At 44.0% G+C, this 27,378-nt stretch overlaps 1 protein-coding gene across 12 annotated transcripts in view; it reads left to right on the forward strand.

The window, feature by feature from the left end:
* Window positions 1–27,378, forward strand: part of LOC102696635 (amyloid beta precursor protein binding family B member 2) — a 140,593-nt gene that overhangs the window by 35,346 nt on the left and 77,869 nt on the right. For 8 of the 12 annotated variants that reach the window (XM_015345599.2, XM_069191723.1, XM_069191727.1 and 5 more), the window contains 2 exons: window positions 9,629–9,752; window positions 19,084–19,869. In XM_015345599.2, the coding sequence (XP_015201085.2) occupies window positions 9,707–9,752; window positions 19,084–19,869 (832 nt within the window). In that variant the 5' untranslated portion in view covers window positions 9,629–9,706. Of the gene's footprint in view, window positions 1–2,391; window positions 2,488–3,051; window positions 3,300–9,628; window positions 9,787–17,033; window positions 17,109–19,083; window positions 19,870–27,378 lie in introns of those variants that run through there. The other 4 variants (XM_069191725.1, XM_069191720.1, XM_069191721.1 and 1 more) reach the window with 4 other exon arrangements.

Raw genomic sequence — 27,378 nt, forward strand, 5'->3', positions numbered from 1 at the left:
CGTAGTGGTCACACCTCCCATCACACACACTTCCCCATGTCCCAGTCTGCACTGCCCGGATGGCCGCCACACCCTTCTGCTAAAAGACTTGTCCCCTCTTATCGGACCTGGAGTTTCCTCATCCTATGTCACGCTGGCCCTCTGGGTGACAAAGCGTACTGTAGGATATTGCAGGGCATACGTTAAAAAGAAAATAAAGTGTTGTATTTTAACTTTGCTATCACTGCTGTAGAGTTAATTAAAATTCTAGCCCGTAGCAGGTATACTGTAACACGATTTTTCTGAATACATACCTGAATTTGATATTTCTTGACAAATGAGTACACAGTACTTTGTGTATTGAAAAGAATCCCATTCAAGAATGAAGAACAAAGCTATAAGAAAAACATGTATAGTACATTTAGTACTCCTTTGTTAATAATGCAGTACAAAGACTATAATGGACATTTCGCAGAAACTTTGATATTTGTGTCTGTTTTCTCAAACAACTGATTGCAGGCTGGATTATCATTACAGATAATCTTCATTCCTTGACATGTACTAACACATTGAAAACATCATTTCAGATTTCAGTGAAATTTATTTGGGTTGAGTTTCAGATTGCAGTTGTAATTGGTTGGCGGGTTTGAAAGCATGCATGGTATCAGTTTTAGGTTTTGAAAATCAAAACCATTGGTCACTGTTTGAGTTGGAGAGATGCTTTTGTTGTAATTTTGATAAGACACCCGCTTGGTAAGTCAACAGTGAAGTTAAAACCTCTTGTGATGTTACAAAAAGTGATGGGCCTTTAGCCTTGACCTTTGACTCCGATAATTGTGCTCTCCTAAAGGGCTAAGCTAACGAAAACAATTAGCACAATATGCTTTATTGCTTCGTCTCAAAAGTGGTATCTATTTATGCCTATAAGTAAAATATGAATGCTAATAATTTAGGTCTTTAATTGCAGTTCTGCACTTCTTACAACTGTATTCATGATACTCGACTTCTGCATCAGTGAACTATGTGCGTTCCAGAGTCCTCAAAATATAACAAATAAACATTAAAATATAAAATAGCAAGCTAGCAGCTGTTTCTGAAAAGCTGCTCCTACTGTTGTACAATCTGCTTGATTAAAACACGCTGAGACCTGCAATAAGTGCCAGAAATCTCCCACACACAGTCTGTTTCGCACGGAATGGACAGAGGTGAGTGGCGCAAAAAAGCGGTCAAAAATGAAGTTTCGTTTCTGTTTGAAATTGCATGTTACAAGCGGTGGAAATGATTTGGTCATGTCTTAATGGAACTTAGTTATACAGAAAGAAGTTAGGAAAGATCAACGACTAACGTATAGTTTGTGAGATCAGGAAGCATGAGGGATGTTGCTCCAGTGAAGCTTTCTTCTAGAGCTGTGGTATTTTCCGTCAGTACCAGTATAGGACTAACTAACCCAGGCCCTGCAGATGTCTTTGATAATTAGGGATTACTTGAGCAAAGGCTAGCAGTGGCATAGAAGTGCCAAGATTAAGTCCCATTTCCCTGGAACAGGTGGAGTCAATTGCAGCTGCTGCTTTAGTAGGCCTTGTTTTGAGCAGTATCAGGTGACAAAACCGCAGCGCTGTTTGGAAGCAGAAATTCATGAACACGTGTGCTTTGGGCTGGGATACTTCAGGTGTATGGCTGCTCTTCAGCCATAATTCTTCTGGTATTGTTGCTAGGGGGTTGAGGATGGTACTGGTTTTGAGTTTACAGAAAATTTAGGGAGATTTTTCCTTTGTGATCCCGTTGGCTTAATACCACCGAACAACATTTAAAAATGAAAAAGGACAGATGCTTCAGACCAGTCCCTAGGGGTACATCACCTGACCGAAGCTCACATTAACTGGGAGTTGAGACTTTGGTAACCTTGATGATATTGATATATATAGTTCACCTCCCAGGGGTTCAGGCCCTGTTTTTACTTGGAAGCTCTAATATCGGTGTTGTTTCACAAGTGATTTCATGCTGAAGGAGCCGGTTTAAGCCAAACATCCCCTACCTGTGCTTGTCTGGTGTATGCTGGGGGATGGTTGCTAGGGAGCCAGGAACCTCTAGACAGTTTGAGCCTCTGATAACAGGGGGGAGAGGTTAACTGTCTTGTCTCCCTGCCCTAGACGGGAGCTGCAGAAATTACCATGACCCTCGCTTGCCCACAAAATGTCTGTTCGTCACAGCGTGTTGCCAATTTACTTATTCACTTAACCGCCTTTCTCTAGCAGATGAAGTTGAAGGGCCAGAAAGGGTACAAAGGAAAATGTGACAGTCCTTCTTGCGCTAAACCGAACCCACACAGACGGTAGCAAGGTGCTATCTTGGGGCACTGTTGGGTGATTTCTTTTGGGAGTAGTCTGGTTGTTCTTTTTTTTACTTCTGCAGCTCGATGTGGTGCTGAGGACTGTACGGTGATCTTCACAAGGTCTTTCACTTCTGTCTGCTTTTGACGTCTTTTCCACGCCCATTCTTGCAGTGCAGGTAATAAAAAAAGGATTTTGTCTTGCTGCCTTGCTCACAGGCACAGGTGCTGATTGCGCCCACCTGTGCTCTTCATAAACTTGTAACTTGAAAGGCTCCTTGGAGCAGAAATAGTTCTTCTGATTTGTAACCTCTATGATACAGTGTTTTAGATGCTCTCATGAGAGGGAATACGGAGCTTTTCTTCACTCTCCACACGGGAAAAGCAAAGGGCTGCTGTTCCTTATTATGGCAAGTTTTGCGGACCGTCTTATGTCAAGACAAAACAGAATACTGAATATATGAATATTGAAGGGTGAGATTCAGCAGAGGGGCGACTAGGAGAGGCATTGTGGCTCTGTGGACGTCCGAGTGCTGGAGGGAGGGTAAGAGGAGCCCTTGTATTTTTAATGCCTGTCCTTCCCCCTGTACTCCCGAACATGCACCCTCCCGCCTGTTCTCGCTGGTTGCTATGACGCAGGTACAGCGGTCACGTGCGCTCCTTCCCCCTGGGTCTTGCACAAGATTGCAGCAGGGGGGAGGCGGGAGCCCACTGACTCGCACTCCTCAATCTCTCTCTCTGGCTGCTCGATCGCGATCGCCGCCTCCGAGCACCCCCAGCCCCCCCCAGCCGCGGGGCTGAGCCGAGGCGCGGGTTCCCGTCCGTCCGGGCGAGCCGAGGCTTTCTGCAGAGAGAGAAACGAGGGCACCGCCGCGCAGCCGGTCCTGCTCGGTGTCACACGCTGCCTCCGGCCGGGAGTTGGTCTCAATGAAAGAAGCGGCGGTCTGTGCGTCAGCTGAGAGCCGTCTGTCCTTGGACTGCTCGAACGGAAGTGGGTGAAAAAGAGGGCTGTGATTTAACCAGACCCGTTTACTCCGTCAGCCTTTCTGCTGGCTGTTAGCCGAGCATGCTTTGAGAAGACCGCTTGCTCTTCTTGCCTGCTTGAATTTTTTTAATTAAAAAAAAAAACCAATATCAACCTCGGAGCTCAGACTGAGGAAGGGCAAAATAGGTTTTCCTGTCTTTTGGCGAGAGGGAAAGGGGTTGCGCTGAACTTGTTCTGGTGACCCTGCCTGTTGGCTTGGTTTTAATTTATTTAAAATGATTTCACTGCCTTAGCATTATTCTTTCTTCACTGCATACATTGCAGCTCATTTAACCTTGCTTGGGATGTTTTTCCTCCATGTAACAGTAAAATTCCAGGACATGCTGGTGCAGTGATTGATGTCCCATCCTTATAATATCTGAATGGGGGGGGTAGAGTGCTTTGGTGTGTCCAGCATGAGAATTCAGCTAATGAGGGAGCTGTAGTGGACTTATGGCCTAAAGTCACAGAATGCAATAAATCGTGGGCCCCCGTGTAAAGCACAGTGGCTAACCACGTCTTCGAGAGCGTGCTATTAATATTTAGAGAGGGCGAAGATGACAGGAGGTGGAATGCATTTCAAGAGATAATAGAAGCAATTTAATAAACTCCTTGGGACAGAAACAGGGTGCAGAAGCCTGCTTTTCTATAACGAGCAGAGGGGAGGGTGGGCTGGGAATAGAGAATCTTCTGTGTACGTGTGGTGCAGGGAGCTGGGGGGGAGAGAGTTGGAAAGTGTAGCAGATGGGATGAGTCCCGAGACTCTCGTCTGGGCGTCTTATTTCCGACGAAGCAGCACGGATTTACGACTCCACTGCTTTCATCTGCGCGGCGCTGGTGTGCTCGCGTGGGGAAACTCCCAAGCGTGGGATCCAGCAGCGGGAGAGTACTGGGTCCCGGCAGCCCAGGAGCGGGCCGGCATACCGTCTTGTCCCATCAGCAGCCAGCGCCGAGTGCTAATGTGCGGTCAGCTTCGCTCGGTCTGTGCCCTGATGCTGCTTACTCTCCCTGTGGATCTCTGGGCTTTCCGCGAGATTCGAAAGAATTCAAATCGGGCCAGGCTACATCGTCTCCAGTTCATTAAGATTTTCCGAAAAGAGGCGGCAGGAGAATTCAAACCACCAAGCTATGTTTTAATTTGATATTATCTCCTCCCTGGTGCTTCCCACACTCCCAGTGCTGTTGTAGCCAAGAGTGGCCGATAACCGAAAGCGAGTCTTTCCGCAGCTAGGTTGGTTTGTTGATGACTGCTACTGTAGCGTATGGCAGTGGCCTGAGATTTAAAAATGGAAAAGCAGCCCTTTACGATTTCTGTAGCTTAATGCACCTCGGCAACAGTGACAAACTAATTCCAATCAGATTTAAGAACCTTAAGTGTTTGCCTTATGTGCACTGTGCAGCTTCATTGTTTGGTGGTAATCTTTTGAGAGCAGCCCCTGTACAATAGGCTGTATAAAATGGGGGGGTATTTTATATAAAATGCAGCACTGCATAATTGTCCCATTTATACTTTGCTCTCCTCTCTAACTCATTCCATTCCATCAAGTCTGCTGTAGGTGAAGGGGACTTCTGTGAATGACGCACATGTATAGAATCCGACTCGACTCCGTTAATCCTGGGCAACGTGAAGCCCAAGCAGACTTCCTTCCGGGCCTGCTCCGTGTCTATTCCATCTCACTAACGGACTTCCGATGGGTTTTCATGCCAGAGGTTTCATCTTCTCCATGCCACAGTCATTTCTTAAACCTTTTTTTTCCCCCCGTTTGCACCAGCTCCTGAAATGTAACATTTTAAGCTATTTTGGTCATTTGTATGGATAATGTGAAGTCCTTTTATGAGTTGAGAGCATTTGAATCGTAATTGAGCAGTTTAAGATGCTTAATTGTTTAATGGCTCAGCTGTTGGAGGAGTCCTCAGCACTGGCTGGCAGAAGCACCGATTTTAGCGCCTTAGTAACTTCCCTAAATGACTGATGATCAGCTGTCAGCACGTGATGTCTTGCAACACCACGATCCTGTCGGATTTTGTCCGGATGCGGTTATCCTTTCATTGCTGAATTTTGTTCTGCATGAGGTGCGAATGCCATTTCTCTAGCTATGATTCCCCAAGCCACACTCGGCACGCCCAGGACATCTCACTCGCTTGTTCGGCTGAGATACAGGGCGTTGGGTGACTTTCGTCTACTGTCTTCCAACGGCGCGTGCCCAGTCGTTTTACAGCTCGGAAACGGTTCAGAAATGGCATTTTCCTACAGATAGGAGCGAACAAAGGCAGCATGCATTTCCAGAAGGGAATTGGAAACTTTTCCCCCTCCTATTCACGACGCTCTTCCAACATCACTCCATTGGAAGAATAGCTAATGGTTACTCGACCCTGGTAATAGTACAGGAGGAACAAGGGCTGCCCACGTTTTTCTCTTGACGTGAGCCCAGCAGCCAGTTCTCACATTGTTGTAGCTCCACAACACCTTCAGCCGAGATTAAATGCCGCGTGGAATTTGCCGGCTTGTTTGGGCTTATTTCCCTTTCCTTGGCTCTTACAAACACCCAATTAAAGTATATTCTTTCCAACAAGCTCTGCGTACTGAACATCATGCCGTCTCTCCTCAGCCTGCTGTTTAAGAAATTTGCTCCCTTGTTCCCGACTAAAGAGCTCTTAACGGGCAAAGGATTAAGAGTGAATGAACAGGCACAGGCGGGAGTTGCTTTGTATCAAAACATTCTCACGAGGGGTGTGTGTTGCTCAAGTCCAGTTGGTCGCACTTCCTGAAGAGTTCATGTCACGAGGGCACGGCTCAGTGAAGGGAGTTTTGAAACTCTGGCGTTGGCACAGGATGGAGACGAATTACCAACCCCTCGCAACTTGAGAAGAGGTGAAAGAAAATTGAAAAGCACACCTAAAACAGAACGTTGAGACAAATGTCTTGGGGATTAAAACTTGAACTTGAGTAACAACAGGAAAAGGCAGTAGTACCATCCAGGGCCACTTTGGAGAAATGTTGACATAGGTGGGTCTGCTTGATATTCTGGAATGAACATTGTGATTTGAGGTGAAGGCAAGACTTTTTTTTGCCTTACCTTCCCCTTTCATGAGTCAAGTAACTGTAGAATGATAATTTGCTATACAATATCTTTTGGATCTAACACAAGCTGTCAAGTAGAATATAGGTGGCAGAGAACACAACAGTGTAATGGATTTCCACTGGTATGACAGCAGTGTGGTTGTTACATGGGGCTGATCTCTTTTTGCCCTTTTTTCAGGATATTTTAAGGAAAGGTGTACAAAGCATATTAACATTAAGCAGTCAGCTAAAGCGCCATTTATACACTTCTGGATGAAACAACCTACAAACACCACCCCATTGTTCAGTCTTTTAAGTGAAGCTTTATTGTCAATCTTTAATGATAATTTTATAGTTTCAGTTGTTGGGGTTGGAACAGTATGAAATTAAATTACATTTATACTGAAGACATTAAACGTTCAACAGACAGGTCTTAGAACATGTTTTGTTTTTAATGCCTCTTGGCACAGATAGTGCTTTGCATCCTATAAGATCCCAAAGTCTTTACCTGTAGGAGCAGATTGGCTTTGTCTTTGATTGGTTTTGGTGGTGAGGGTAACACACAGTAGCCACCATGCACAAATACACCACAGACGAGGAAGCAGAGGAGTGAGAAATTGCTTCAGCCATTGGTTTAACGTGCAGCCCATGGTAGGCTAGGCAGCACACCCCTAGCCTGTAGGCTGACCCCTGTTTAAAAGCCTACCTGTGCCCTTGCTTTACATTTGAACCCTTGTCCTACTATCTCCTGGCCCTGGGGAAAAAGGGGAACTAGACTCGACCTTTTTGTGGATCGTGAAAGATGTACCTTCTATAGAGTCCTGAGCTCTAGAGAGACTTGCTTTGTACAAAGCGCATAACTTACTTCCTCTCAGATCTAAGCAACAGGGCAGCCCACTGTACAAACTGACCTTTAAATCCAAGATGGCAAGTGAGAGGAAGTCATTGGGCCCATCTGGCTTGTTAGTTTGTTAGTAGTTAATTGATCCAAGGATGTAATCCAGCTTTTTTTTTTTTTTTTGAAAGATAACAACACGGCCGGGTATGGCTTGTTCCATACTTTCCACAACCCCTTCTGGAAAGTTCCTTTGTCTCCACGCACCTTCTCTTATTGACCTGTTCGTGTCCTTTGGGTAGTGTTTAAATGTTAATTTGGGAAAAAAACGAGTTAACGTAGTCGCAGCTCTTAAGGATTTTGAATATTTGAAGGACCCTCTCGCTGTCTTTTCCGAATAAGAATAAAAAGATTCAGTATTTTAGCCTGTCTGAGCAGGACATTCTTTTTGAGCCGAGGAATGTACTTGGTAACCCTCCTTTAGACTGATTTCAGAGCGGTAATATATTTTTTGTGATGTGGCGACCTAAAGGTTACACAATATTGTAAATCTTTCTAGTGTTTTGTGCACTTTTAACATACTATTGCTTGATTTAAATTCCACATATCTAACAGGACAGCTTAGTATGGTTTGCCCTTTTTGTTGCTTCCCCATATAAATCTTACGAACGCCTAACTTTTTCATAGGTAGCTTCTTTTAGCTCCTCGTCTTTCATTTTGTAGTTGTTTTTCATCTGCATGTAACACACTCTTGTTTTTCTCTTTTCGAATTTCCTGTGCAGCTTCTGTGGTGTTTGCTCATCTTCCTGATTTGGTATAACCTGGTACCATGAGTAGTTTGCTAGTGGGAAAACAAAGTTGTATTAGAAGTGGAGGTAGCTTTTCCAGTCAGAGCAACTAGTTGTCTGGCTGTTGGTCCTAATGCCTGCTACTTTTCAGTTTACAGAACTTCACATTTTTTTCAGTGAAATTGACTATCTCTTAATGATAATGGTCACGCTGCCCAATTCCAGTCTGGGGTAATTGTGAAACTTTGAAAGATCTTTGGCGCCAACAATTTCCAAAGAGAGAAGCGGAAACCTGTAGTTTCTGACTTGGCTTGGAACTGCACATGTCGAGTGTGGGAAATTTTAAATTGGTGATTTATTTGGAAAGATACCACGGTCCAGGTGTGGTTGAAAAGCCACATCACTTTTGTTCAGCTTTGTTAGGATGAACTAAAATGTAGGGCTATTGACTGCAGCATCAGAATTCAGAATTTTTTCCCTGATTGTAGGGAAGGTTAAAATCAACACACTGGTCTTTACTGACCAACATGAGGAGTGTATCCTGCTTTTTCATTGTTGGACAGGAAATATTTAAAGATGTGAAGCCTAAAATACTTTAGTGGACTGCCAATTTTATTTTTTTTTGTCCCTACCACACCTAAAACACAACTATGTAACCGTTACATGAATAACTTGCCTTCAGCTTCAGGATCCGTCTTTGATAATTAAAAAGCTTTTGTACTTCTTTCCTTATCTGCAGGTAACATTTAGCATGTTGTACCTCATGTCTGTAAACTGAGCAAACAGTGTAATGTTAAATGTGTTTAGTGAGTGTTTGTGTAAAAATAAGTTTGTGTCGTCACTTTTTCACTAGTCTTATCTTTGAAGGAGATGAAAATTCACCACTCTCTGTCGACTTCACTGGAGACGCTCTTTTTTTTTTAAAAAAGGAGACCAATTTCAAACTTCTCTTAGCTCTAGAGGGCAATTTCCTCGTGAATTTCAAATCATATCTTGTGAAGTTATAAAACAAAAGGTCTTTTAGCTACATTTTTGCTCTGCACAAGATTAGAACTAAAATATCAATATACTGAGAAGAATAACAAATGCAAAAAAATGAGGATTGGAACCAATAGTTTTAGTTGAGTTATTAATGCCTCTGTTTATTTTTAAATATTAGCTGAATTTAACTGAATTTCTTGGTTCCTCCTGCTTTTGCTGTAATAGACTAAGACTCTTGGTTCTTTTTTTTTCTGATGCAGAAAGCAATGGATGGTGTTAAGTAGGTAAAAAATGATCATCCAGGTGGGGGCTGCACTTTGGTGGTGGGGCGGAGAGGAGTCCTCATTACCTGTGAAGCGCTTTGAGTGGAGTGTCCCGAAAAGCACTTGTGAAGTGTAGGGATAATCATTATAATGGTTTGCTTTTCAAAACTCTGCTGCATGTTAAAACTAAAGAGTAAAGAGTTATTATTCTAATAGAAGTAATCACTCTGCTGTGCTTCCTTGTTTATCACCATGTACAGTCTAACCCACGGGTGGTGCCATTTTGATGAGAGGCTGGGTTGGCCTTGTCTCCTCATCTGGTTTCCTTTTTTTTTTAATCGTGTTTTTTTTTTCTTCCCTCACCCCAGAAAGACGCTGTGTTTCCTCACGGTGAAGGCCACTCCATCAGCTTTCCCCCGGTGGCTGTAATGCGCTGACACACCAGTATGGGCAGGCGTTTCCCGGGAGCATACTACCCTCCTCACAACTCCTGTACGTACGCCACCGGTTCCTTCACTCCGTTGCGGTCAGTACAGGCTCCGTGCGAGTGTCCGGGCCAGGGGATCCCAGTTCTGGTCCTGGGGGCCCACACGCCTACTGGCTTTCACTCCAGCTGAGCTGAATGACCTCATCGAAGCCTCAACGGAATATTGGAAATGTCTACGAAGTTTGAGATTTTATAATATAGGTAAAAGGCGAGGTCCAACATGTTTGAGAGCTGAAAACCTGAGGGCTCAACTGTGGGACTGAGAGCCGGGCTGGAACAGAAACCAGCAGTTGTGTGGGACCCCAGGGACCAAGAATGAGAACCCCGAAGTCCGGGTTTACACGTGAGAAGGGGGGAGGGGTTGATTCAGCGGAGCAAAATAAATAACTCTGTGGTGCTGTTCTGACCTCTTTCCCATGGACGGCCAACAGGGGGAGCAGTGTGGCCCTGGTGCACAGCATGGAGGACCAGGCCAGTGCTGTGAGCTGATAATTGAGAGTTGTTCTGTCTTGTCAAATTCTTGAGTAATATTACAGATACTTAAAATGTTTTCTTTAACTGCATTGCTGTTTTTTTTTTTCCAGATTTGCCCAGGGACTGTTCAGTAGCCCTAAAGTATGTTTGTTATGTAAAAACAGTGCTCTTCATTTAAGGAATCGGACCATTTGTCATTTGGGCACATTTGGCTGAGTGAAACGTGTTGCTCTTGCCTTTAGCACATTTCTGTTTTTTTTAATAATCACTACTGATCACTACCAGTGAGTCACTGCAACTCCAGTATACCTGGATGTTTCTCCTGTACAGCTACTGCAGTTTGCTGTTGGTATTTAACAAAACGTTGTTTCCTGTTTCATGACTTCATCTGAACTTCAGGACTTAAAAAGACACTGATTTATCTCTGCCAGAAAGTTATTTTCTTTCCAAACTGAGACAGACCTCGGTTTCTGATGTGAAAAGAACCCTCCCTTAGCCTTCTTGTATCTGTGAATCTTGAGATTGAGGGGTCATGACCCTTCAGTTTCCTGTACACGAAATAACAGCTGCTTTGGCCAAAGAGCATGAAGAACAGACTGCAGTTTGCACAAATATCTCTTGTGGAGTTGTTCTTATTATTAGTTTCCTTTTGAAGCCTCTGATGAAGGTTAAGGCTTCTGCATCTCATGGGGATTTATTTTACACCGACACAACCTGACAACGCCACCATGTCTTATGGGAGACTAGGGCTGGGTCTGAGAAGCAACATGTCTCGCTGACGTCAGCAAGCATGAAGCAGAGCTGCTTCTACTGGTCCTGCTTTGCCACTTACACCCATTCTTCACGTCTCCTGACACAGTGGCTTCTGCTGCGGAATTGCACTGGAAGCAGCAATGTACCAGTCGCTCATCTTAAAAAGAATCCACTGCTCAAAACGGAGTGGACGTCAGTTCATTATCCCACGTTGTGCGTCTCTTAGAGAAGAGATTCCGTTGTGTGGTTTCAGAAACTGAAACCAGTTTTCAGTTTACATTGTGTGGGTCCAAAAACTGAAAATCAGTCCAGATGTACAACAGGAGCAGGCTTGGCTATCACAGGGAGGAGCAGTATGGAGGTCCTGTCTCCAGGCTGCTTCAGGAAATCAAGGGTTGCAGCTACAGGACAAAAAACATTGATATTCCGTAGTACCGTTTCCTTGCTCTTTTATCCTGTTATCCTTCAAGATAAGTGTAGCTTTCGCATCACTGAATTAACCCTCAGGGGGTTCCTCTTGCTGGTTAAGGAATAAGCACTTACAGTATGTCTCGATGAGCCTGGTTAAGGTCTTTGGTTAGACCCTCCGTGTTTGCAGTCAGTCCTGTTAAACCAGTTCCAAATATTTCAAAAATATTTTGGTTAATAGCTGATTAAACCAAAGAAGAAAGTCATGGGGAAATGTCTTTAATTGGTATTCTGAGTTGTATTTTTTTCTCCTGTTTTTAGGATTTATTGCAGCGGTTGGGGTTTCATTTTCCATTTCAGTCCGTGGGCCGAACTTTTTTTTTTCATCAAAGGGAGAAAGGATTTTCTCTAAACATACTTTTTTTTTGTTCTTTTGGAATCGAAGTGTATTCCTGTGGCCTTGTGAACCAGCAGGTAAACCCAAACTGACCTGGACACATCTGGTTCATTTGCTTGTTAGTTTGATCCTCGTTAGCCTGATCCGCAGCAATTAAATTCAGATCTAAGAACTTGAAGAAAATGACACCGGCCCCCAAGGGAGGTCATTGCAGCACAGGCCCAAATGAGGGGGATAGAATGTGGGGTGATTCGTTTCTGCGATTGGAGCTAATCATTTAAACAGCACTCTGGCTGGCAGTGCGCTCTGTGGAATAACATCTTACATTTTTGTGACCTGGGAGTGTTTATTTTTGTAAGATTGTTAAAAGAATGTAGGGTCTGACCTACTTTTACAGAAGCGTTTATTGTCGGCAATTTTATTCGGAGTGGGGTTTGTCATCGGCAGTGGCTTCATCCCTGCCGGGCTCACTGAGGGATCGAACTGGCCCACCCAGTCTTCACGTCCTCAACATGTGGATCAGGCCGCTCCTGTGAAACTTGATCGGAATAATTTAACGAGCGCCTCTGCTTGCCGATTTTCGGGATGTTCGGCAGTAATGTGGATCAGTCACAACAGCTGTTCCAAGTTGTGTTTTAATGTAGAGCATGCTGCCATAGTCGGTAATATTGTATCATTGCATTACCCAGCAGACGCAGTGTTGATTAGTTGTCTCCGTCGTTTTGATCCTTGTCATGGGACAGGTTTTATTGTCATCTCGAAAACGAGGTTGCTGGCAACTCACTTATGAGGGTGATACCACTAAGAGAGAGAGCTGATTTGTCTTTTTGTTCTGTAAAGACTTGCACTTATATGTTTGACCCCGATATATCAGTTTGTACTTAATTAAAAATCCTATTGGATAAAATGGCTCATCCCCTAATTATGCTTGTCTCTTTCTTTATTTAACCAGGGATTGTCTGAGAATCCTTCCCAGGTCACCTTAAAGAATACTGGCCGTGTAATTCAACTTTGTTTCTTAGGTTTATGGTATTATTAGTAATTTACGGCAATTCCTCCTATGTTCGGTTGAGTCGGAAAAATTGTTGGCTATAAATGTCAAACCAGAAATGGAAATAACCCTCCAATATACAGTAGGTGCCGTTTTCACCCATTTGTAATTTAAGCCAGCTGCAGGCTGGTGTATTGAAGCAATCACTGGGCGATGATTATGGACATTTCATGCTCGTTAACCTACAGTAGAAATGTGATTAGACGTGCACAGTGTTTTAAAGTAAATTCAAAAAATTTAAAATAGTTTTACTCATGACGTTAATATCTGCCTTCAGATTTGTTGGTTTTCCGGCCTGTATGATTTTGTTTCAGTCAGGGATTTTTTTGTAATTTGACTTTGCTGCTGATCAAACATGGGTTGTTTTTTTGCTTCTTCAGTAATGTAAGAAGAGGGGTATGTGTGTTTGTCTTGCACTGAGATCCAAGATATGATATGATATGATGATGTGGTGTGAGATAATCTTCTGTGGACGGAGCAGATCTTGAAAGACTTTCTACACATCGCTCAGCAGAAGCAAATTCTGTTCCTTTCTGTCGTAAAGTTTCAGTCTTCAAATGCAAGTGTCTACACAGGTTAGGTTAGGTTACCATTGCTTTTTTCAATAAAAGCTTTGATAGTGGAGAGAATATCCAGCTTGTCTGAGACAACTGCTTCTTAGTATTAGGCTTTAATTCTTCACTTCAGTTTACTGTACTGCCAGTAATGGAGGCAGTGTGACATGTCACTCTGAGGGATCTAACTGGGAACTTCAGAAGCGCTGCCTTTTTGATTTAGGCTGGTAATGGCCAAGTGTAATTGCAGAGATGGCCTTTTGTGTTTCTCCTGTCTTGAGAATATTTGTCTTTACGGACTGAGAGATGAACCTTCGAGAGTATAACCTTTTTTTTTTTTTTGGTGTGAGGTATAGTTCCTATCCTGTGGCTTGACAGTGCGTGAAGTCCTTGATCCCTCAAGCATGTAGTTTAGCCCGTCTCATCAGTTCGTAAAATGAAGAGCCGGTTCTGTTCCTGCTCACGGCGGCGTTTCTTTCCCATTTTTTCCTGAGCGGAGCCACCTGTCAATACCTTTGATCCAGGCGGATAGAGCATATCCAGACTGTAGACTGTGAGGGAGATCAAAAGCTGTTGGGCTGTGTCCCCTTGGAGCTCGGATGCCACCTGAGACGCAGTGAGGAGGAATGCTTGTCTCTGATCGCTTGTCCCATTCTCAGACAAGAAAGGGAGGGCAGGGGATATACTCTAGTCGGTGCCGATTTGGGCCAAATTTAAAACTTGTGGATATCTGGTGAGCCATCTGAACACTTAACTTTGAGATGCAAAGCCTGTTAGAATATCATAGCCTTGAATCTTTTCGTTTACGACCCCCTGCAGTTGCTCGATCTCGTCTTCCAGATAGCCCAACTGTGTTGGAACCAGAGCAGCAGAGCTGAGTATATAAACCCTTGACTAGACATGGTAACACATTTTAATTAAGGTGGCAGGCATCAATTATATGCATATGTATGTTCTTCGTCGGTAATCAATATAACATGCATTGGCTGGAGAGGAAAGATCACATTTTGAAGCAGACTTGTGTTATTTCCATCCCAGATTAAAATGTAGATTGCAGCTACTTTTCCTGGGATGGTGCAATACACTACTACTCCAGTCGTGTGCAGGTTTATTAAAACACTTCCTGGGCAGATGGATTTACTTCCTTCCTTCCTTTTATTGTCCCAGATGGGGAAATTTGCTTTGCAGGCGGGTAAAAGACATAACACAATATACAATACATTTAACACAACACGAACCCCTTGACAAATAAGAGACATAAATTAGAAGTTAATTGGCTACACAGAGGGAGTTTAACAGGAATAATAATCTGAGGTAAATGATAATGTATCTCAACAGCATTCACTGATGGTCTTGTCGTAGTAAGGCATGGCACCAGCATAAACTTGCTGTTCCTGTTTCGTCTTTATGAACACTTTACGAAGAACATACATCTTTTGTATAGTATGTGTTAACACCACGTTTTCAGTGTGTGAATTCTGGACACTCTGTATCTGCTTTTATGAGGATCCCCCATCAACTTTTCTGAAGCGTTAGCAAATTCCACCAGCAACATTGTGAAAAACAACAACTCATGACTCACAGTTGACCTCCACAGGTGGTTCCCTACCCTGGTCCTGGAGGAACACTGTCTGTGAGTTTTCATTCCAGAGGAACTCTGAATGTGCCGTGCTAATTGATGGCTTAATCTCCTTGCTTGTTCAGACTTGTATTCAACTTGTTTCTTCAGTCAGCTCCGAGTGTCAGAAATACTACGCTTTGAGGGTCTGGTTTCCAACAACTTTAGCGATAAGAACATTACACAGGCTCACCTCTCGCTGGCTGTTACTTCTGACTAAATAGATCTTACTTGTGGAGGCATCAGAAACACCCAAAGGAAGCCTTGTTTTCCTTCTACAGAGGTTCATTAAGTCACTTTTCAAGCAGCACGCCTGAATAAGGGCATTTCTGAAACTCTGAAATCGATACTGGGTTGAAAATCTAATTTTGACCTTTTAAGAGCTGTATGTAAGTATGCCCCAAATCCAAAGCAGAAATCATTTAGCCTGTGATTATGAACTTGGCCTGAGCAAAAGCCAGAAGCCATAGTTTTCCTCTTAAGAGTTAGTTTGGACATCGCTGTCTTACACTGATGAGCAGCTGTGGATGCTCACTGCTATAACAGAGCAAGCTGAACCACCTGAGCCAGGTCAGAAGAGGCTCAACCCTTATGCTCGACTCAGCTGATGGCCCAGGTTCAGGGCCTTAACGTCTGATTGTTTCTTTTATTTAAAGTAAAACTTGTCAATGCTGCAGTACTGCAAAAAGCCCGTAACTGTAGGCTGTTCATGAATAACTACCAATAAAAAGATTACAGTTACAGAAAATGATCTGAAGATCAGCCTTTTGTTAGTGGTCAAGTTTTAGTTAAAAATCTAGGGGCTGTCAGGAATCAGGCTGAAAAGAGCATGTTTTCCCTCCAAAGCTCTCGCTTTATGTGAGCTCGGAATTGAAAATGTCTTGCAAAGCTTCAGATCGATACAAAATAAAAGTTCCTCCGACATCAGTCATGCATTCAAAGCCTAGATTTTTCTGTAGACGGGAGGCAGCTCTGTGGTCGAGCTGCCCGGGTCCAGAGAGAGGTTTGCTCTCCCTTAGTCCACTTGTGAATCACTGGCTGCCATGCTGCACCAGCAACTTGTCCTCTTTGTGCTCCAGCTGGGATTCAGTCCTCAGCGCACCTTCTATTCAGGTTGCTTTGGGCAAAAGCCTCATTTAAGAGGACTAACTGGTCAATGATTTCTGGTCTCGAGAATGCCTCCAAGCACACCATTAAATGCAGAGAAGCCCTGTGCTCTGAAGCATCAGTCAGACCTGCTGAACTGATGTGCGCCTCTGGGACAACGCCTGTTCTCTGAATGAGCAGTGCACTGAATGCATCACACTGGTGCTAATGTGGTGCAGGGCGAGGCGTTAGACAGGTCTCTGTGGTGAGGCAGTTCTGAAGGTGCTCACTCCTGACAGTCTCTGGAAGATGGAAGCTGAAGACAGATTGCCCTTGATAATTTGCTTGCTGCAGTGCCGGCGGATTTAAGAGTGCTTTGTTTTTTCTTTCCTCCTTCATTTAGACCTGTGCATGGAAAAACAGGAATCAATATTTATTACCCCTGGATTAGGAAAGCCATTAAAAGGCGGTAAATGATTATTTTGAATTGTACTTATTTAAACATTGACCTTGAGATGTGTTTCTTTCCAAAGGCTTTGGCTGGTGTTTGTGGAAAAGACGTTTTCCAGTTATGCACATTGTTCTCCTTATAACTGAATGTCCGAAATTCCTTTCTCTTTTTTTTGGTCCTGTTGTTTTCTCAAATGTCTTAACCCCCCCAGTCCCCCTGTTCGTCTTCTGTTTTACAGTTTGTTTTGGTGAATTGCTTTCTGTGATTGTGTTGTTTGTTTCGAGCCGGATCTATCAAGGCCATCGCACACCCTTGCAGCTCATTTGAAAAACCGAGCCGAGAGCGAGTTCGATTTCTTTGATTCTAAAATCGCCATGAAGCTCAAGAGAATGAGATTTCTAAAAGTCGCTCCGTGTGCCTCTGCCTTGATACCTCTGGATCTTTGTTTTATCCAGTTTGTTTTTTTAATTGCTTTAAATGATCCCTTTTTTCAGATTTCAAATTATAACAAATCCAGATATCTCCATTGTTGAAGGCCCCCAAGTGATTCATGTCTGAACTGCTTCCAGGTTAGACATCCTTTCATCTGTTTCAAACACACTGTCTTGTGGGTCTGACAGCCGGGTTAAACTTGACGTTTTGTTCAGAAAATCATTAGATGGATGAGACGTTTAAGAGATGGTTACATTTACTGTATTGTATGTAGTGGTCGATCTGGGAAACCGCAACACTCCAGCATTAAATACGCACAAGTCCAGGTAGAATATTTGTCAGCTTTAATAAAACAAATGTGTGTTTTTGTGAAAAATGTTTTTTTATGGAAAGAAACAAACACTGTTCCTGTGCCTCCTGGTTTGTGTTTCAGTGTCAGCTTCTCCTTGACTAAATGATTTAATTTCTTACGAGGTTCTCTGCCCTTGATCGTTTGATTTTATAGACTGCTTTCAAAACTCGGGTTTTTAAAACTTGGAAGATGGGTTGTAAATTTCAGATACATTTATTGTTAGGTTGTTTAAGCCTTTTATTGTATAAGGAAGAGCAAATGGTCAGAACAAGAAAAGTCCTGTGGACGAACTTCGGGTGTTGCTGGTTTAGGCCCCTCAAAACATTTTTTATTTCATTTGTCCTTTATTTCACTGTTGAAATGTCCGGTTTTTATAAATGGCTTGTTTTTCAGATGTCTGATGTAGGGTTTGTCAGTGTCACCGGTAGTTTTGTTAGACATGAGTGATGACCCAGCAAATTAAAATGTCTTGTTTGGGAAAACCAGGTATTTCTGTTTCTTAAGGAAAGCTGACTGACTGGATGTTATCAGACAGAGCCTCGATGCCGTGTGGGGCAGTATCAGGGCCTATCAGTTACACCTTCAGCCTTCAGCATCTGTTTCTTTCCGGAAAATAACCTTTCAAGGAAATCGTTTCTTTCTAGGAGTTGGGTAAATGGGAAGGCACACCCGGCAATCTGTCTGCCAGTGATCCCACCAGGAAAAAATAACTGCATTAGTTGAGGTGTACAACTCAAAGCTGGTGTCTCGGGTTTGGTGTAGCACAGTTTCTGCCGAGTTGGTATCTGCTATCAAGCTCTTTTTTTATTGGATGTCAGTCTTTTTTTTCCCCCGAAACTCCACCCCAACTGTTAATGTTTGTCAGTTTATATTATGTATATGCTCACTGTTATGAAGCTGACCTAGGTAGAGCTGAAAAGAAGTCAGGTGGCTGGCCCTTTCCCTTTGCAGTCTAGCCAGTGTGGCGGTTGGTTATCTCTAGGTCCACAGGCTGGGAGGAGCTTTTCCAGCCAGGAGGCAAGGCTGCACAACAAGGTGTTGTCTCCCTGGAGCCTCAGGCACGTATCTGGATCTGACCCTCTCCCTTTCCTCAGCTGGCTGTTGGGATCTGTTGAAGGATATTTTGAAGAGATGTGTGTAGATGGAGCCGTAGGAGGCTGGGGTTTCTCATGTAGAGAGGAGGTGCTGCTTAGTCTTGTTGGCAGAGACAGTGCTGCTGGCCCGAGTGCCCTGGAGAAGACTATAACTGTGATAGGAGGGCCATTACTGTCGTTTTCTGACTGTCCGACTGGAAATGGCTGTATTTGGATCACGTAATATCTTCAGAAAGGAAGACGGCTTATAGACTGAAGAGTTGAAATATAGGCTTTTGAGAATTGTGACAGTGACATTTCTAGAACCTTATTAAATGAATTTTAATCATGCAGATATAGGAGTTAATTTGTTCTTACAGGTTCGCTTCCACAGAATTCTCAGTGTGCATACATTAATCATGGGAGACGTTACATACTTGGGAAATATTTATAACCACACACTTAGTGCTTCAAAGACCTCTAGCCACAGCACAGTTTGTATTGATCTTCAACACATTTGTCTTGCTTTTCTGAAACCCAGGAAGGGCTTAAACAGGGCTATAGATTACATATGAATATTGGATAGTCTTTGGACCAGTGCTTTTCTTCCAGTGAATTGCTAGAAAGTTATAACTTGCGAAAATCGCAGTGCGAGAGATCACTGGTTTTCTTTGTCTCTGCTTCTAGTGGACTCCTCTTCAGACGTGATGTCGGTGTGCGTGGCATCGAACGCTGGAGCAACAGACGTGGTGAACCGGAACGGCCCGGCCACCCCGCCAAACTCGCTCAGCCTGCGTTCCTCTCACAACGAGCTGCTCAACTCCGACGTCAAGCACTCGGAGGTGAAGGGCACCACTCCTCCGAAGTGCCGGAAGAAATATGCCCTCACCAGCATTCAGAGCGCCATGGGCCTGAGCGAACCGGCTTCTCAGCCGTTGCTGGGCAACAGTGTCAACTCCAGCTCCTCTGCCAATCCCAAACTGGCCAAGAATGGCGAGAACCAGCTCCGTAAGGCAGCAGAGCGCCAGGACCTCAACAAAAACCCGGCTCCCGCCGACGGCCGCAACATCATCTCCGAAAAGCTTGAGGGGAAAGAGGGGCCCCACCAAGGTACGGCTCCGCCCCGCAGGACCAAGAGCTTCCTCAACTACTATGGTGTCCTGGGTGACTCCACTCTGGAGGGACAGCCCCTGCTGGTGGATCGCACCAACTCCAACCCGCCCAAGGACCCCCCCAGCCCTGGAGACGATCCCCCGGCCTCCAAGCACTCCATTGGGTCGGCCAGCCCCGAGGACAGCCAGATCTCCGTGATGTCCTCCTCCAGCCCCGAAACCAAGAAGGATCAGCCCAAGACGGGGGCCAAAACGGACTGCGCGCTCAACCGCATCCAAAACCTGGCCCCCAGCGATGAGGACTCTAGCTGGACAACCCTGTCGCAGGACAGCGCCTCCCTCAGCTCTCCAGAGGAAGCAGGTATGGTCCCGACCCATTTACTGACCTTTGTGGCAGCTCTTCGTTTATCTTTATTAACTCAGACATCGCTGCCTGGAAGCAAAATAAGGAAACGCAAATGAAGAGTGCACCGTATTCGAAGAAAAAGTCAGTCCATAGAACTGGCCAAGATGTAGAATGTGTTGTTTCTAAAGGTGTTTTAACTGACACCATCATTTCATCACTGCCCTCCAGATGGTGTGAATTCCGAGTGTGTCGAGAGAAAATTGAATTCTTATGACTCTTAATTTTGCTGCTTGTCAAATCCTAATCCAGAACTCTACACTCTTTTAATACTGCCTGTGCAGCGAAGCACACTGTTTTCCAGACGTTTACAGTGTTTCTTACTGCATGTGTTGTGTGAATGAAAAGAATTGTGTATCGTCTGATTTTGTTTGCCATGGACGGAAACTGAAAGTTGGTAAAAAGGTAATAAAGTGGTCGTGTGTTGTTGGTGTCTCTGACCCCATGAGTGGGAGAGGTTTGTTTGTATGATCTGGGCGGCAGTTATGTTTATGTGTCCTTTCTTAAGGCTGTGTGCATGTGAAGCAACAGTATGTAACTGGATGACAAGGTTGGAAGTTTAGGTCTCACGATTAAGGCTACTACAGGTCTGTTACATGTGAAGATGCACATATATATATATATTTTTTTTACTGTACTTAAAAGATTTATTTTTGTGTTTATGTATTGTATGCAAATCACCGTATAAATGGGGATTTCTTAATAAATAAGGCCCTTCTGAAAAATTGCCCCTGGTGTGAGTGTGGACATATCTGTATGTGGCCTGCGATGGACTGACGTCTCATCCTCTGTGTATCTTGTCTTATTCCTGATGCTTACTGAAATAAACTCCGCTTATGACCCTGAATTGGGTGAAACAGGTAGAAAATGGTTGGATGGAAGAAACTTTGTTCTGATACCGATTTCAAGTGAATATTTTTAGATTACAGATAGCAGTGCACTCTTCACTTCCTCCTGCAGCTGTCCCTTGGTTCATGGGAAGCTTTTTATAAAACATTGTGCGTTCAGTGTCCATCTGGCACACAACACTTCCAGAGAGCAGAAGTGTTACCTCTCGGTTTGAAGAGCCTGTTGCATGATGTTTACAGCTGTGCTTGTTGTCTGAAAAAAGCAGTTAAACTCCCATGGCTTTCTGCTGGAGCTGAATATCAATGGCAGACGTGATCCGCTGAATTTGTTGTTAGTGCTTAGACTCAAGGCGCAATTAAGATTCAGGGCATAACTAAGAAAAATACAAAAAAGGCAACTGGAAAAAAAAATCTTCAATGCTGATCTCTGAATAAATGCTAGGAACATGCTGTGAAATAAATTTGAACCATTGAGGAAATGTGCTTTTCAAAGGGAGAGTTAAGTGTGGCACGCGGTAAGGTTAAAGGGAAACACTGCAGCAATAGAGGAGCTTCATACTGTATGTGGTGATTTGCCATCAGTATTGAACATAATGTCTTCCTCATAGCTCGTTGTTCTTGGGTTTTTCCATTCGGTGCTGTCTTCAGTGGGAACTGCATCCAACATTTTACCGTCACATCTGCATACAGACAGAAAGCACTTAGAATGCATCTGAAGAAACAAAATGACACATTTGGTTGGTCTGTTATAATTCAGACAATGCTGTTCTTTCATTTATGGTGTCTTGTTTGCCACATTTGTCACATTGTCACTAGGTAGTTGTCTACTGAAGGAGTTAAGTAAGGAGAAAGAGAGCACTTTATCAAATAAACAAACAGCACCTACTGTAGATATAGAAATGGAAACTTTTAAGGCCAACAGATATGCATATGATGCAATGGAGGCTTAAATAATATTTTTCTCAGCATTTCAACACCAAGTGAGTGGTAAAGGATGAAGTAAAAATGAGAATCCTTCAGGTAAAGTTCTGAAGTTTAGGGAAAATGCCATAATGGGCATCAAAATAAACATATCACTCTGTACGTGTACTGTGTGTTTTAGAGCAATATAATACACATTTGGCATAGTGAGTAGATGCATTTGCTTGATGTTTGATTAATCATTAAACCACCTCGATGATGAAGTGACCTGATGAGATCTACTCTGTTTACAATTTTGATAGAAGAGTGCAGAGAGGAACCGACAAGGCCACTTATCAAGAGCACGGGGCCTTTGGGCTGCCTTTGTTTGGAGCAAGATCTCAGTGGACCTCCCAAATTGCCAGCAGCCATATCACTCTGCAACTCACAACTGGCAGCTCACTGGAGCTCAGCAGGTGTGAGCCTGGTCAGTACCTGGATGGGAGACCTCCTGGGGAAAACTAAGGTTGCTGCTGGAAGAGGTGTTAGTGGGGCCAGCAGGGGGCGCTCACCCTGCAGTCTATGTGGGTCCTAATGCCCCAGTATAGTGACGGGGACACTATACTGTAAACAGGCGCCGTCCTTCGGATGAGACGTAAAACCGAGGTCCTGACTCTCTGTGGTCATTAAAAATCCCAGGGCGTTTCTCAAAAAGAGTAGGGGTGTAACCCTGGCGTCCTGGCTACATTTAACATTGGCCTTTATCAATAATGGCCTCCTAATAATCCCCGTCTATGAAATGGCTTCATTACTCTGCTCACCTCCCCACTGATAGCTGGTGTGGGGTGAGGATTCTGGCGCACTTTGGCTGCCATCGCATCATCCAGGTGGGGCTGCACATTGGTGATGGTGGAAGGGATCCCCATTATCTGTAAAGCGCTTTGAGTGGAGTGTCCAGAAAAGCGCTTGTATATAAGCACACTTATATATACAATATATAAGTGTAAGCAATTATTATTATTATAAATGTAGAGCCAAGTCCTCTGTAGTGATGAGCAAAACCGTTCTGTAAACCATCCTGTGGACATCACTGAGTACAGCACAAACTGTGCAGAAAGATACACTACTTAATGTGCACAGCAAGCCAGTCATTAGGGATCTCCACATGTGATGATCTGTTTAGGAATGTCTAGTTGCTACAGGACTCGTACTTGTAGGGATGGATGAATGATGCACTAATCTCCTTTGAAACCTTTATCTTCTTAAGGCCTACTTTCAGTTGAAAAGTAGATTAACAGTTGATTTCAGCTTTAAAATCTGAATGTAGGGATTTTCCTAAAGTTAATCTGCCACATTATGACCCTTTTCTGCACTGAGGCGATTTGTAGGAGGTGCTGAGCAGATCTTATTTACCTTAATCTCTATCTGGTAAACTCCAGAAAACAAGATAGTCTTTACCTGATGGATGACTAATAAAAGGGAAATCTGCTGCTGAAATACTTCACTTTGACTGCTATTTGTGCACGTCTTGGGCATCTTTGCTTTTATTTTAATTTGGGTCATTTTGGATAGTGTAGCTCAAGGAGTAACCTCCAACAGGATGGTGCTTATTAACCAGCTTGCTCACAGCTCAGTTTGTAAATGTGAAACTGTGACACATCCCTGCTTCTTTGCACCAGCCTTTTACATGAGTGAATTTGACCTCTTTTGCTGTTTACTGTATATATCTCTTAGACCAAGGTTCGAGATGGAATGGGGTCACAAGTTTGCTGTAAGTTGGATTTACTACAGAAATTGCTTGGTGTGCAAGTCGCTGAGGTTGCTACAGGGTTTAAAGGGTGGAGAGAATAATTGAATACACCCTTTCCGTAGCAGCTAGGCAGAAGTCTGAAATCTCTAAGGTTTATCCACTGACTTGCATCAGTCGGGTTCTGAAGGGGAATAGATATCTACCCTAAAACAAACCACATCCAGAAAACGAAGATTAATGATACATAAATTGTACAAGTGATTTTCCCTAAGGGATTTGCCTATTTTAATAGTTATCCATTAAGTGTGGACATTTTATCCTACTGGATAAAAAAAATACTTTTGGGGGGAATATGTCAAGAGAGGAATCAGATGCCGCTTGTACAGTAGGTGCAGATTGTCATAGTTCCCTCACTGATGATTGATTATAGCAGCATTCTATAATCAGGAGAGGAAAGCCAAGCTGGTGCTGCCGCTATTACTGCCACACGTGTTTGTGCACTGGGTCACGCGTGCTGTCTCTCTGTGGGTGGCGTCATGCTGTGTTTGTGTCACTGTGGGCGGAGTCATGCTGTGTTTGTGTCGCGCTGTGGGCGAGGTCGGGAGTGCCTGCATTTGTTGTGCTGTGGGAGGAGTCGGGAGTGCCTGCGTTTGTGTCGCGCTGTGGGCGGAGTCATGACTGCCTGTGTTTGTGTTGCGCTGTGGGCGGAGTCACTAGTGCCTGCGTTTGTGTCGCGCTGTGGGCGGAGTCACTAGTGCCTGCGTTTGTGTCGCGCTGTGGGCGGAGTCACGAGTGCCTGTGTTTGTGCCGCGCTGTGGGCGGAGTCACTCGTGGTTGTGTCACTCTGTGGTTACTCATTGTCACTCTGTGGGCGGCGTCACGGTTTGTTTGTGGTCACTCTGTGGGCGGAGACACTCATTGTCACTCTGGGCGGAGTCATGGTGTGTTTGTGGTCACTCTGTGGGCGGCGTCATGGTGTGTTTTAGTTACCCTGTGGGCGGAGTCACGAGTGCCTGCGTTTGTCACGCTGTGGGCGGAGTCACGAGTGCCTGCGTTTGTGTCGCGCTGTGGGCGGAGTCACGAGTGCCTGCGTTTGTGTCACGCTGCTTTTGTGTCGCTCTGTGGAGCAGAGTCACGAGTGCCTGTGTTTGTGGCACATGGGTGAAACCTAAAAAAATAATCAAGTGGACGCTGAGCCCTGCCATATTCTTAGAACCACCTGTGAAGAATGTATGCTGTTTTTTCAGATGCTATTTCATAAGAGATTTTACCAATTCAAAGGAAAGTAGAGTGAAAAACAAACGTCTTCACATTGCAGAGATGATGTATACTGCCTGGGCTCTGTTTAGGCTATTGATCTTTGAGCAAGAGGAAGGACTGGTTTTAAAGATGGCGGAGCTCCTTAATGAGAGCCCTGGGCTAAATCAATTTCTTCCATTACTGCGGCACTCTGCCGGGGAGTAGAAGAAGGCAGGGAGCCGGCCACGCTTTATTTTGAGAGAGACTGTCCTGCAAAATGTTTGGTCAGCTCAGTTTTCACTCTCTGTCTAGGCCTCACAGTTTCTCTGTCCAAATGCTTCCGAGGTTTGCGGTACAATATGGCATAAAGATTAACAGCTGTGTGCACAGTTTAGGGCTTCTGTACTAAACCTGCACGGAAAATATCACTGTCCTTGCTGTATGTAGTCAGTTTGATTCCAGATGCATTGTACGCGTGCAAACTTGACGTGTTGCTGGTTCTTCATGGTCATCGACTAAACAGGCGCATTGAAATAGGTATTCATTTGTTTAGTTAATGGGAGGCATGCAGGCTGCTGTGTGTGTGTGTGTGGGGGGGGGGGTTGCCACAATAATATTTCCGAAGTCAGTTTTTCTGCTCAAGGTAATTAAGGTAATGCCTGCTGTGTGCAGTTTCCCTCTAGCCCTCGTTAGAGAGGGGTTGCAGTGCAGTGTCTGTGCTGTGCAGTGTCTGAGGCTAAAGGATGCTGGTAGCAGGACAGCTACAGCCTGTCTGCCCAGAGGAAGAGAGACCTTGTAAGTATAAGGGTTTCTACATCCTTCAGCCTATCCTTGTGTTTTCCTGTGTTTTTTTCTAACCTCACTGTCAGTATTCTACCTCTTTTGTAAGCTTTCTAACGGAACAGCAGTATGGTGATGGTTATTTTGTTGTGTATTGATTTTTTGGTGGCTTTTGGCTTGTTCCTGAATGATTTGAAATTTCGTGTGACTTGTGTCTTTTTATTTGAGCGTTGGTGTATGGGACGTCACGGTGGCACATTGCTGCTTCTCAGCTCTGGGCCGCTGCGTTCAGGACCTGGGGCCGCTATCTGTATGTTCTCTCGGCGTTCGAGTGGGTTTCCTTCAGGTGCTCCACTTTCCTCCCACAGTCTAAAGACAGACTGGTAGGTGGACTGGCCTCTGGGAAAATTGTCACTTGGGTGAGTGTATCATGCCTTGCTCCCAGTGCTTGCTGGGATAGGCCTCAGTTCCCCCATGAGCTTAAAAAATGGGTGGAAGTTGGGGTGTGTGTCAGACGTGTGATGTGTAGATTCGACATACAAGAGCTGTGATGTGGCCGTGGAGCCCTTACTTAGCTCTTCTGCATTTATAATTAATCCTTGAATCATTGGTCAATTCTCCTGCAGTTCAACCCATGGAAATTCTCCTGTGATTTAACCATTGTTTTATCAGCTCCAGGTTGCCTCTACTTCGCAGATTTGGGCTTATGCTACTGGTTACATGGTTCTTGAACGCAGGGAGCCATAGCCCAGAGCACAGCTTTCTGCCACAAGTATAACAGCATGTGATAAGCACAGGGTTTTTTATTTATCTCTCAGTATAATAGTTCATTTAATCATGACCTTTTAATTCCCCCTGTAAGAGTCCTTGTAGCTGTACTAGGAATGATTGTCAAAGTACTAGACCAGCTTATTTATTACAGGGTCAAGGGTCTCTTACAGAATAGTGACTGAACACTGAATATTGGCTCCTGACTATATCAGTGCACTGTTGACCCTCTACATACTTGTGTGTTGTATGGTCTTTTTCAATAGCCAGTCTGAGGCTCCAAGCTTTGGGAGACCATGCTTTTCTATTCTGTTGTGTCCCTCCAAGACTACGCATTGGTATTTCAGCCCATGTCAGATCTTGCAAATCATTTGGCACATTCAAAACATCCATCTTATTACTATGTTGCAGCTGTAGCTTTTAGTTCTGTTTGCCATATTTGAGTTTTATGTACAGTATATGGTGTTTCTGTTGTAGCGTACAAGTGCTTTAAGATACCACATCTCTTACAATAAGACATTGAACATAAGACAGTGAATTTAACACCAGCAGGTTCCATGCACAGACCTCTTATTGACCATACGGAGCTGCTTTGTGCATTCCAACTGTAAGATATTGACTCTTCATCTGTGTTGTTTGATCTAGCCAGTGCGGTCATGAACCAGAGTGAAATCACCACAGGGGGTTTAGAAGAAAAAGTTTTGAACCCTCCTCCCTATTATTTTTCTTTCTTCTTCTCCATTATAAGTGTAAAGAAGGCATTTCATTCGAGGAGTAAAGCAGCCCATTTAAGCTATGATTAAACAAAGCTGTTCAGTAACAGAAATGTCCTTGTCATAAGTAGCTAAAACCATCATGAAATGTTATGAATATGATACCTAATTTCTGTACTGTGGTTTACAAGCTACCTTCAAAAGTTATGAAATTACTATTTACCTAACAGTTTGTCTCAAATACTATGTATAACCAGTAATGGTTTTCAATATAAAGTACAATATTAAGACATGTTACTTCATCTTTTAGTGAACTGCCAGGCATTTAGCTTAATATAGCTTTGGCCTGTCGAATGGTTTAATAATTTATCTTCAGAAACCTACATTTAGCCATCATGGTGATAAAGCTAGATAACCTGCAGGGTTTGTCACTCACGCGTGCTGTGTTTGTCACTCATTGTCACTCTGT

The sequence above is a fragment of the Lepisosteus oculatus genome, chromosome 1 (genome assembly GCF_040954835.1).
Source record: "Lepisosteus oculatus isolate fLepOcu1 chromosome 1, fLepOcu1.hap2, whole genome shotgun sequence".
Lineage (NCBI taxonomy): Eukaryota > Metazoa > Chordata > Actinopteri > Semionotiformes > Lepisosteidae > Lepisosteus > Lepisosteus oculatus.